The following is a 13,545-nucleotide window of genomic DNA, read 5'->3' as shown; positions in this document are numbered from 1 at the left end:
GATGACACTGATGATAAAAATGGACACACCGATGACAAAAATGGACACACGGATGACACACTGATGGTAAAAATGGACACACGGATGACACACTGATGGTAAAAATGGACACACGGATGACACACTGATGGTAAAAATGGACACACTGATTATACACTGATGGTAAAAACGGACACACGGATGACACTGATGACAAAAATGGACACACGGATGACACACTGATGGTAAAAATGGACACATGGATGACACACTGATGGTAAAAATGGACACACGGATGACACACTGATGGTAAAAATGGACACACTGATTATACACTGATGGTAAAAACGGACACACGGATGACACTGATGACAAAAATGGACACACGGATGACACACTGATGGTAAAAACGGACACACGGATGACACTGATGATAAAAATGGACACACCGATGACAAAAATGGACACACGGATGACACACTGATGGTAAAAATGGACACACGGATGACACACTGATGGTAAAAATGGAAACACAGATGACACACTGATGGTAAAAATGGACACACTGATTATACACTGATGGTAAAAACGGACACGCGGATGACACTGATGATAAAAATGGACACACCGATGACAAAAATGGACACATGGATGACACACTGATGGTAAAAATGGACACACGGATGACACACTGATGGTAAAAATGGACACACTGATTATACACTGATGGTAAAAACGGACACACGGATGACACTGATGACAAAAATGGACACACGGATGACACACTGATGGTAAAAACGGACACACGGATGACACTGATGATAAAAATGGACACACCGATGACAAAAATGGACACACGGATGACACACTGATGGTAAAAATGGACACACGGATGACACACTGATGGTAAAAATGGAAACACAGATGACACACTGATGGTAAAAATGGACACACTGATTATACACTGATGGTAAAAACGGACACACGGATGACACTGATGACAAAAATGGACACATGGATGACACACTGATGGTAAAAATGGAAACACGGATGACACACTGATGGTAAAAACGGACACACGGATGACACTGATGATAAAAATGGACACACGGATGACACACTGATGGTAAAAACGGACACACTGATGACACACCGATGACAAAAACAGACACACGGATGACACACTGATGGTAAAAACAGACACACGGATGACACACTGATGGTAAAAATGGAAACACGGATGACACACTGATGGTAAAAATGGAAACACGGATGACACACTGATGGTAAAAACGGACACGGATGACAGACTGATGGTAAAAATGGAAACACGGATGACACATTGATGGTAAAAATGGAAACACAGATGACACACTGATGGTAAAAACGAACACACGGATGACACACTGATGGTAAAAACGGACACACGGATGACACTGATGACAAAAATGGACACATGGATGACACACTGATGGTAAAAATGGACACACAGATGACACTGATGGTAAAAATGGAAACAGATGACACACTGATGGTAAAAATGGAAAATCGGATGACACACTGATGGTAAAAATGGAAACACAGATGACACACTGATGGTAAAAATGGAAACACAGATGACACACTGATGGTAAAAACGGACACACGGATGACACTGATGATAAAAATGGACACACCGATGACAAAAATGGACACATGGATGACACACTGATGGTAAAAATGGACACACGGATGACACACTGATGGTAAAAACGGACAAACAGACCAAACACCAATGGTAAAGATGAAAATACGGACCGTACACTGATGGTAGAAACAGAAACACTAATGACATACTGATCCAAAACACTGATGATACCGCTACCATTATTTAATGTATGTGCTTTAACACGGACATGTGAATGAGGATTTACTGAGAGATCCTCTTTGAAATAGAAGGTAAATTATATGTTCATATTCATAACAAATCCACTCAAAGAAATGAATTCTCAGTCTTGGATAATGGATAGAGGCATGCAAATCAATCCTTTCCTCGGAGAAAAAAAAAATTATTTACATTTCTCATCGGAATGAGGATCAATGTCTTGGTGACTTGCTATGTTCTGGTTGCAATAAAAATTTCATTTTAAGACCATACAATATCATCTTTAGCAAGGAAATAAAAAAAAAAACTAAGAGTAAAACGTAATCTTGCAATTTTCACACTGGCCATAAAGGCTTCTTTAGACTTTCTGCTTCAGCAAATCCTCACGTACATTAGCAGCAATAGAAAGATGCCGACCCAATCTTTTGTATTGAAGCATCTAATGAGCGAGTGCAAGGTCATTGTGAATGAAGGAGGAGCAGGGTCAGCTGTGACATCACCAATGATTGGTGGATCCTGTGATGTCAGCTATTAGTGATGAGCGAACGTGCTCGGATAACGTCTTATCGGAGCATGCTCAGATGTTATCCCAGCATCTGGGAGTGCTCGTACATTATGTTAGCGTCCCCGTGGCTGCATGATTTGAGGCTATTACACAGTCTCAACACATGTGGGGATTCCCTAACAGACAGACAGCCTGAACACGCGGGGATTGCCTAACAGTCACAAATCATGCAGCTGCAGAGACTCGAACATAATATACGAGCACGGTCAAAGGCTCAGATTACACCCGAGCATACTCAAATAAGACAATCCGAACATGTTCACTCATCACCATCAGCTATTTACATGTCACTCTAATCCTGCCTATGATGATAAAGAGCCTGCTGAAAACTATTCCTGAAAGGAAAAGTAGTAAGAGGCTAAAAAGCCCTAGTAGCCAGTGTGAAAACCGCAAGATTTCTAGTTTTTTTTCTAATATATCAAAAACCTGATGTAAACGATAGGTTATTGTCTGACTATGCACTCCCTGTAACTCCTTAGCATTGACCGCCACATTAGTAGTGCGCTATCAGTGTATGGTGCAGACTGAAGAGCTACAAGCCCGCTCCATGCAACACGAGTACCGGCTGTGTTAGGCAGCACGAATGCAAACACTCAGGGGGTAGAGATCACGGGGCAAACACTATCAAGTTTATGGGTTTTATTTTTTTTAGTTTGTTTGCTTGTTTTAAGTTAGTGAGAAATCTGTTTAAGCATTTCAGGTCCAGCATTTCTGCTTTTACACTAATATTTAACTTGCGATTACCCTTGCACCTGTTTCTAGGCAACATGCAAGTTATTTTGCCGGAATAGGAGCCGTTCTGCTTTTCACAGCAGAATACCTAGTAGAAGAAATGACCAGTATATCTGTATACTAAGTTTATTTCCCGAGCTTCATACACTGCCTTAAAAATGTATTCATACCCCATAAACTTTTAAAGATTTTCTCACGTTACACCCGTAAACTTATATGTATTTTATTGGGATTTTAATGCGATTTGCCAACACAAAGTAACATGTATTTGTGAGTTGTAAAGGGAGGGATACAGTTTTTTAAATATTTCAAAAATATAAATTTGAAAATTGTGATGTGCATTTGTATTCAGCCCTCTATAGTCTGATCCCCTAAATAAAATCTATAGTGACCAATTGCCTCCAGAAGTCAGCTAGTTAGTAAATTGGGTCCACCTGTGTGTAATTTATTCTCTGTATAACCACAGCTGTTCTGTGAAGACCTCAGAGGTTTGTTTGAGAAAGTTAGGGATCAAACAGCATCATGAAAACTAAGGAACACACCAGACAGGTAAGGGATAAAGTTGTGAAGAAGGGTAAAGCAGGGTTAGGTTTAAAAAAAAAAAAAAAAAAAAAAATGTCCCAAGCTCTTAACATTTCACTGAGCACTGTTCAATCTATCATCCAAAAACAGTAGAAGTATGGAACAAGTGAAAACCTACCAAGACATGGCTGCCACCTAAACGAACATCCCAAGCAATGAGAGCACTAATTAGCGAAGACAAGAGGCCCATGGTCACCCTGGAGGAGCTGTAGAGATCCACAGCTAAAGTGGGGAATCTGTCCACAGGATAACTTTTAGGGCTCGCTTACACTGGTGTATAGTCTCTCATGTGAGAAAATCGGCTCGATTATGCTAATGACACTTGGCTCAAACTCTGTTAGAGTTCGATGTGAGTCATCCGAGTGTGATCGGATACTGTCGCATGAGAGAATTGTATCACAGGTGTGGAGAAGATAAAGAAGTCACTTTTTCCATCGTCTCTGAACGTACATCGGACTACACTCAGAAGACATTCGAGTGCAGACCGATGTTTCACATGCACCCATTGAGTTGTACGAGCGCACGTGAGCCGATCATCGAAAGCACTCGCAGCATGCTGTCTTTTCTCATGCCAAACTGGCATGAGAAAAATCGCAGATCTGCACTGCCCCATAGTATAACACTGGAGCGATTGCCATCCGTTATATGGCAGTGTGAGCGGACCCTTAGTTATATAATCCACAAATGTGGCCTTTATGAAGAGTGGCAAGAAGAAAGCCTTTTTTGAAAGTAAACTATAAGTTGTCCCGTTTTCAGAAAGACATGTTGGCACCGAGTTAGCATGTGAAAGAAGATGCTCTGGTCAGATGAGACCAAAGTAGAACTTTTTGGGCTAAATGCATAATGCTATGTGAGGCAGAAAATGGACACTGCACATCACCCTGAAAAAACCATCCCCACCATCAAACATGGTGGTAGCAACATCATGTTGTGGGAATGCTTGTCTTAAGCATGGATAGGGAAGCTGGTCAGAGTTGATGGGAAGATGATCTGAGCTAAATACCAGGCAATTCTGGAGGAAAACCTGTTAGAGGTTGAAAAAGACTTCAGACTGGGGCATAGGTTCACCTTCCCGCAACAAACTGAAAGTACTACCTGAGCTAAAATGGAATGGTTTAGATCAAAGCATATCCATGTGTTTGAATGGCCTAGTCAAAGTCAAGACCTAAATCCCACTGAGACTCTGAGGCAAGATTGAACATTTCTGTATACAAACGCTCTCCATCCAATCTCACCGAGCTAGAGGTAGTTTGCAAAGAAGACTGGGCAAAGATTTCAGCCTCCAGATGTGTAGAGCTGGTAGTGAAATACCCCAAAAGACTTGCAGTAGTAATGGCAGCAAAAGGTGGTCCTACAAAACATTGACTCAGGGGGGGATGAATAAAAATGCACGTCACAATTTTTCAGAATTATATTTTTAAAATGTTTAGAAACCATTTATCACTTCCTTTGCACTTCACAAATACTTGCTACTTTCTGTTGTCATATCACATAAAATACCTTTACGTTTGTGGGTGTAAAATGAGAAAAAGTGGAAAAAAGTTTACGGGGTGTGAATACTTTTTCAAGGCACTGAATAACCTATTTGCTGCTTATCAGTCATTTATATTAAATGCAATGTAAACACTGAGATTTATACTGTGCATCTTTTCTTCTTACTTGTCATAAGAATCTGGGTCCAGGGGCTCATAGGTAACTTTATAGCATTCGATCCTCTTAAGAAAGTCATCCATCACATTCTCTCGGTCTCTTTCAGGGTAATCGGGGCTAGACACTTTCACCTCCTGTAATTACACCAAGAATCACGTTACTATACTTTTCAACATTGAAAATTCAACAATGAGAAAGTTGTGGAATTATAGACATCACAGGACTGAGTGACATGTTAATGATATGCAAATGGTGAAAGAATTTTTAAAACATCTTGATTTATTCAGTATCAAATATGAGCGCCACATGCAAAAATCTTTGCATTTACATGCCTTGGCTGCCATCATCGAGTTTATTAATGGTTATGTGACAAATGTACTGCCACGCTGAATGCATTTGGGCATGCCTATCATCAAGAGTCACTGCTGGCAGCTCCCTTTACAATTGCCGACCAATGAAATCTTAGATGTGCTCGATGGGAGACAAGTCTGAAGATGCTGCAGGCCGTGATAGAATGGTTAGCCCACACAAGATGCTCGGAGTAGCATTGGGTAACATGCAGCCTTGTGTTATGTCGAAAAATGAATCCTGGGACACATGAGAAATGGCTTTACTACTGGTTCCATGAGCAAATCAATGTAACTCCAAGCTATTATTGTGTCTGGAATTAAGACTAGAAGGGCCTGGTTTCCATTTATAAGACCACCCAATAATCCTAGGCGTAAAATCGGTGTGACATTATGTAGTGAAGGCCTATTTATGACGTTAACATGATCTCCAGATGGAGAATAGAAGCTGAAATAGAAGTCTATCCTCTTCAGCAATGAGTCCTGCTTTTTTTCCATGGATGCAATGATAGCCGGAGACTGATCTGGAAGCCATGTGGGCAACACCATGAAGAGGCCTTCGCGAGAGAGTTTCACACCGATCCTACTTCCAAGATTATGATATGTGATGGCATAATCGCATAGTCTACATTTCAGGTGCACAAACAGCTCGGCGTTATATTTATCTGGGCTTGTCAACATTTTGCTGGTGCTACTGTGACTAGCTTGTGTAGCCTAAACCTGTTACCATGGCTTGAAGCATCTCCGGACTTGTCTCCCATAAAGCAGTTGTGGGACGTCATTCGTCAGCAAATGCAAAGGGAGCTGCCAGCAGTGTCTTGATGATCTGTGCACACAAGTGTATTCAGCGTAGCAGAGCAATCCTCAGACAACCATGTCTGAGCTATCAGGATGGTGAGCAGACTGCAAAGCATGTCCTACGAGAACGGTTAAAGGATCTGGGAATGTTTAGCTTGCAAAAAAGAAGGCTAAGAGGAGACTTAATAGCCGTCTACAAATATCTGACGAGATATCAAAGTGCAGAGGGAACACGAGAAGCAATGGAATGAAACTGAAAGGGAGAAGATACAGATTAGATATTAGAAAAAACTTTTTGACAGTGATGGTGATCAATGAGTGGAACAGGCTGCCACGAGAGGTGGTGAGTTCTCCTTCAGTGGAAGTCTTCAAACAAAGGCTAGACAGACATCTGTCTGAGATGGTTTAGTGAATCCTACCTTGAGCAGGGGGTTAGACACGATGACCCTGGAGGTCCCTTCCAACTCTACCGTTCTATGAGTCTATGTCCAAATGTGCAATAATATCCAAAATGACTGATTGTTATTTCTCCCCAAATCTGCGTTTGGTGGGAAGAGTCAAGACATCTCTATACACGTAGGATTGTCAAATCGGTCGCACCAAAATTATTTAGAGCCGTCCCAGACGATAAAAATATCGTCCACATATCTCAGATAAAGTTTGATATGCTGGAGGAAATTGTTATTATAAATATATTTTTCCTCATTGCTCTTACTGCAGGTTTCATCGCACTGATCACACCATACATATGGGTGCCATTAACCATGTAGTTTCAGAATTTATTTCATGTAAGACAGATCATGTGGTATATGTTATTTTCTGCCCGTGTCGATTTTATTATATTGGCAAAACTATACACCCCTTATATGTTCGCTTCAGGGAACATTATAAGTCCATTACCACAGGGAAAGGGGTACCACGATTAATAAGTCATGTTAGAGAAATACATGGAGGTGACCCTAATGTTCTTTCTTTTGCTGGCATCGAAAAAGTCTCCCTACCCCCTCAAGGAGGGAATTTACATAGAATCTTGTTAAGACGTGAATCCAGGTGGATTATGGACACTGGTGCCATGGGGCCCACCGGATTCAACGATAAACTGGTGCCATGGGGCCCACCGGATTCAACGATAAACTGGTGCCATGGGGCCCACCGGATTCAACGATAAACTGGTGCCATGGGGCCCACCGGATTCAACGATAAACTGGTGCCATGGGGCCCACCGGATTCAACGATAAACTGGTGCCATGGGGCCCACCGGATTCAACGATAAACTGGTGCCATGGGGCCCACCGGATTCAACGATAAACTGGTGCCATGGGGCCCACCGGATTCAACGATAAACTGGTGCCATGGGGCCCACCGGATTCAACAATAGAATAGATATGGCTGTTTTTCTGTGAGAATATAACGTATTTTTTTATGTCTTTTAATATGAGAACATATTTTGCTAGTTTCTTCCACTGCACTCGACCACATTGAGATTTGGTACTTTTATTACCGGTCTATATATAATAGTCTCCTTTAGGGATATTTAGATGCGTTATATGATGTGTCTGTCTTTGAATTGTATTTTATATCAGGCTGTATAGGGATTTTTTATATAGATAAGTGGTGTTAATAGGTGGAAACTTTTCACACACATATATATAAATGTATGTATGTATCCTTCTCTTTCATCTTTTCCTGTGTTTAAGGTTTTGTTACTATATACGTCATTCACTATCTCTTTTGTCTGATGTCCCCTTGAGGTTTTTCATAGTACATATTTACACCTGCTTTTGATGGTGAAGTAGGAACACAGAATAAATTTACCACGATATTTGATCACATGGGTAAATGTTACCAGTGTAGGTACATAATTTAATGAGACATTAGTAGCTGGTTCTCACATATTTTAGCAGGTGTATTGTGCAATATTTGATTCGTTTCTGCTCAAAGGATCAGAGATGATAATAGCAACGAGACCCATTTATTGATCGTGTTTGTCATTCACTGTTATAGTCCATATGACAGTTAAAAAATTATGCTACGATGATCTAAAAAATTATGTTATGATGACCAAATGATTGTATGTTCTCCCCGTGTTTGCGTGGGTTTCCTCCGGGTACTCCGGTTTACTCCCACACTCCAAAGACATACTGATAGGGAATTCAGATTGTGAGCCCCATCGGGGACAGTGATGAAAAATGTGTGCAAACTGTAAAGCGCTGCGGAATATGTTAGCGCTATATAAAAATAAAGATTATTTATTTTTATTTATTGTAATATTTTTTCTGCAGGTCTCTATCTATTTTCGTTAGGTGTTCATTTGTTTTTCTTGGATTTGTGCTTGTCTGTATATTTTGATGTAATGACAATTGTTTTTAATTGATACATGTATTCACACTGTTTAAACAACAGCTGTGGAAGGAGGAGGCTTTGAATGACGTGATTGCTTCATAAATCCGTCACTTCCTTCCACAAAATGACCCGTCGAAGCGCTTTGATAGCGCGAAACGGCCGTTGTCAGCTGTTTTTCCTCTCCTGATATCACTCCTCCGGCCGACATGTACTACATGTGCCAATGAATCAAGCTTTATTCACACCAGCTCATGGGGTGCGGTCTCTCTTTCCTTTTGGATATATTTCCAAAATTATTTTTGTTTATCTAATATGGCCATCTAAGCCACACTCACTGATATGTGCCCCATAACTTGGCTGTAATGAGAGAACGAGACTGGGGAAAAGAGAGGTTCTCACTACACAACAGTGTGGCTCTCTAGATATATAACACCTTGGACTAAGGGTACTGATCTATGTAATCCTATGGGTAGCCCGAATATCTGTGCTCATATATAACTAGGTATATACAGAATAGACAAAAACAGCACTACCCCTCAACAGTACACACCAGTCTTCGCATTACAAATGACCCCGAGTTTTAGACACCTCACCACTATATCAGCAATGTGCACCATAATCATGATGTTCACAAAAATATTGATGTTACAGGGACAGGAGTTTATTACGGTAATAACAATATTCACACAGGCTGGTAATCCGTAACTACAGGGTTATTTTCATTACTTTCCTTTTACTTCAGCATCTCATTAAAAACTAGAAAGTGCCGGTCTCCGCTGCTTTGTTAGTGACTCCGCTCTTCCGGGAACAGTGACCTTCAGTGACAGGCTTACACCGACAACGTGCATAGTGTTCCTGAAAACAATGACTAGACAGCTGACCAACAACCTTCTGTACATTATTCACTTACCATAATATTAGCGGCAATGACTTCTGGATCATCACATTCAGACTCCACAAAAAACACCTTATGACCAGAAAAAAAAAAAAGAGAGATTCAGAACAGTCCGCATATAGGGGTATACATATCTATACAAAACATGGCTGCAGCTGAGGAGTCTGACAATTAGTTAAATCAATGACAAGAGAGGTACAGGAATCTCACTATAAAATTTTCTATACCAGACCTGGGAAAACTGCAGCCTGTAGGCCACATCCGGCCCGCGGAACCGAGACAGCTGAAGGGCTGAAGCAGTGGCCCAAAGGCCGCACCATGGCCACCCCTGTCCCGTCCACCCGCTGTCTGCACCCACAGGATGTAAGCAGCGGTGAAAACATTAGTAGAGGATGGGGACGCCGGCTCCCTGTACAGGAGAAAGGAGCAGAGCGCCGAGAAAACAAGAGCGAGGCGAGTATGTGTTGTTTTTTTTTCATGTGTATGGGATATTTGTATGTACATAGAAAGCTATGTGCCGGCTCACACTGTATATATGGAAGCTATGTGGGACTCACAATGCATATATGTAGGATATGTGGGGGGGCTCACATTGCATATTTGGAGGCTATGTGGGGCGCTCATACTGTACATAGGAGGCTATGTGTGGGCTCATACTGTATATAGGAAGCTGTGTGGGAGCTCACATTCTATATAGGCTATGTGGAAGCTCATTGTATATAGAGATGCTATATGGTGCCCATGGTTTATACAAGACGCTATGTATGGGTTCATATTGCTAATAGGGAAGCTATGTGGAGGCTCACGCTGTATATAGGGAGTCAATGTGGGACTCCGTGTATATAGGAGGCTATGTGAGAGCTCATTATATATGAGACTATGTGGGGGTTCATACTGTACATAGTAGGCTGTGTGTGGGTTCATATGGTATATAGGGGAATGTTAGCATACTTAATTCTGCTCAATATTAAGTGACACAATATTAAAATAAATTATAATATATTAATATTGGGCAAAGTTAATTTTAACCTATTGGTTTGGCCTTCCACAACAGTCACGAGCTCTCATTTGACCCCCTCAGTTAAATTAATTGCCCCCCTGTTCTATATGATTAACTGTACTTGTTTCAGTCTGCAGCTTAATAGGACCTGTCACAGGTCAAAACTGGACAATATTTAGCTGTAGGTACTATGCATCTACAAAAATTCAGAAGAATGCGTGATGCCTACAGTGAAACATGGAGGTGGCGGTGTCCTTATATGGTGCTGGATGAGTGATGTTGGTGTCAAAGAACTAGATTTCATTGATGTTATAATGAATTCACAGAAGTACAGCTCTATATTGAAAAAGAAAGTTGCTGCAATCACTCCATGACCTCGGTACACGTGCACTCTTACAACATAACAATGATCACAAATTTGTTGTATTTCTGAAGAATTGGGTGAAAGTGATTCAGAGGCCAGGTATGTCTCCTGATCTGAACTCAAACACTTATGGGGAATCCTGAAGAGACAAGTTGAGCCTCACTCTCCATCCAGCATTCATACCATAAGAGAGATCAGATCGTTCTTGACAAATGGAAAAAAGATTGATGTTGTAAACCTAATTTATATATTTACCTCAATAGAGCGGGAATGCAGCATTGTACAGCTTCCGGCATATCATTTTGCCTTCACATGGTCTATTTTCTGAGTACCTTTGGGGACCACAAAAGTAAGCCGCTGAACTCTTTTTGGGCTCGCTTATATACAGTGTTTTATTTTAGTAGTGCTGGCTTTCTGTGCTTTTTCTGGCACTCTTTTTCCTGAGTACAAATTGCATTTAGGAATTTTTTTCACACAAAAAAAAATGACCTGACCTGTGACGTGCATTTTTTTAATGGCCAGCGTATCAGTTTCTGTGACTTTTCACTGCAGTTTTCAACTTTCACTATGAAACGCGCAATAAAATTTGCAACAAATTCTGAATGTTACAGAACTATATTTGCAGTGGGAAAACTCCACAGCGCGTGGACACTGATCTAAAAGTAGGAGATTCTTTTCTTTGCATCATCATAAACAGCCCGATTTATCAAGCTTGGAGATTTTAAACACCAGTCTTGATGAAGGGCTGAGCTCGAGTCAGACGCTCCCTCATATTCCTCATAATGAATCAGGCACGTCTGACAAGCGTCATGCACCTCGCTCCAAATCTTATTCCAGTCAGAGAGTGGAGTAAGATTTCTGACATACGGAAAGCCAAAGTTTATCATGAATTAGAGGAGCTGTGGTGTTATGATACTGTACTACCCGTTTTGGCTGAGCTGGGGGGGAAACTAGTATGAAAATGGCAAAAAAAATTGCTCAAAAATTTAGCAAATATTCAAAGTGATTTACACCAGACTTCAGGCCACTGTGTTTGAATGCTACCTCCTAACGATACGCTGAAAAAAATTATGATTTTCCATATTGTGCCAATATAGTTCACAGCACATACAATCACAATTATGCAAATATTAGTCATTTCTAAATATTCTAAATGACAGGCACGGAAAACAGATTAACAAACGTTCTCACAATTGGGCCTATGATGGGGCCACATTTTAGTGTCCGCTTTACGGACAACTTTTGGCTCACAATTTTTACATGGACATTTATAAGTGCGAATGAGATATACTGGTGATGACCCAAATGAAAAATTCTCCAACCTTAAAAAACTTAAACATTACCTTGAAAGCATTTTCCTTGGCAAAGTCTAAAATAAGATCTCTTCTTTCCCGAGTTGTATTTGTGGCATCAAACACCTGCATACAGGTAAGTAAAATGAAAATTTTATATGTTTGTACTATGCTGTGTCAGACGACATTTTCTCAGTTCTTATTCTCTCTTATCTTCTGTCTTTAAAAGGGAATCCGCCACCAGGTTTGGCTATGTAATGTGACAACAGCTGGAGTTTGGGACAGAGACCTTGATTCCAGTGATGTATCACTTAATATACTGGGTGCAGCGGTTATAATGGAGCCATAGTTTTCTCTTCTGCAGATTGAGCAGAGCTCAGCTGTGTATAAACCCATCCACACCACAGCTTTCGGTGTCCAAGGTACATTGACACAAAGCTGCTCATTAGTACTGGGGCTGTGGTTGGACTAGGAGGCAAGAGGCCAGATGTCCTCTTTCTCCTGCTGAAAAAACACAGATTTATCAAAACACAGTCTAGTAAGTGACACATCGTTGGAATCAGGGTCTTTGGTCCTACATTACGTAGCAAAAACCTGGTGGCAGGTTCCCTTTAAAGGCGTAGTCCAATACTATAAAAGGTCCCCTGTGGATGAGAAGATCATATGTTATAGCTGAACGAAGCGTCCAGCTAGTCCTTCAGTAATTGGACAAAATGCTCAGATACTTTAAGGCCCCTTAAAAACTAAATTAACATCGGCCACACCAATCACTAAAGACGGGTTTAGACAAAGCTCTAGTAGGTATGGGGGCCTGAATAACTGGTGGTTGGGGGAAATGCTGATAGGGAATGTCAGATTTCAAACTGCCCATCGCTTTGCTCTCCTAGAGGTAAGCACATACCAAAATACATTTGGTTTTGATCGACTACATCACCTTTACGTTACAAATACAACATTACACTGTCAATGCTGATATTTTACATTTTGTTGTGTGACCCCCTACACCAAAGTCTACTCCATGTACTCCAGGGCGCTCCTGTCCTAAACATAGCAAGTGACCATCAACCTCCTCTACGGAAGAACAGACAGTTTCCCGTGCAGTGCTTTTCATTTGAGGAGTCATACAGTACATGG

General features: G+C 41.0%; 1 protein-coding gene across 3 annotated transcripts in view; it reads right to left on the bottom strand.

Annotated features, from left to right (window-relative positions):
• The window catches only part of PFKFB2 (6-phosphofructo-2-kinase/fructose-2,6-biphosphatase 2), a 59,628-nt gene that overhangs the window by 24,174 nt on the left and 21,909 nt on the right, over nucleotides 1-13,545 (bottom strand). For all 3 annotated transcript variants that reach the window (XM_073587269.1, XM_073587271.1, XM_073587270.1), the window contains exons 6-8: nucleotides 12,463-12,537; nucleotides 9,771-9,827; nucleotides 5,382-5,506 (exon numbers count right to left, since the gene is read on the bottom strand). In XM_073587269.1, coding sequence (XP_073443370.1) covers nucleotides 5,382-5,506; nucleotides 9,771-9,827; nucleotides 12,463-12,537 — 257 coding nt within the window. The remainder of the gene's footprint in view (nucleotides 1-5,381; nucleotides 5,507-9,770; nucleotides 9,828-12,462; nucleotides 12,538-13,545) is intronic.

This window comes from Dendrobates tinctorius, unplaced genomic scaffold (genome assembly GCF_039654945.1).
Source record: "Dendrobates tinctorius isolate UK_male_01 unplaced genomic scaffold, ASM3965494v1 ptg000098l, whole genome shotgun sequence".
NCBI classification, from domain to species: Eukaryota; Metazoa; Chordata; class Amphibia; order Anura; family Dendrobatidae; genus Dendrobates; species Dendrobates tinctorius.
Note: the sequence above shows the minus strand (reverse complement) of the source record. Positions and strands in the feature narration are given on the sequence as shown.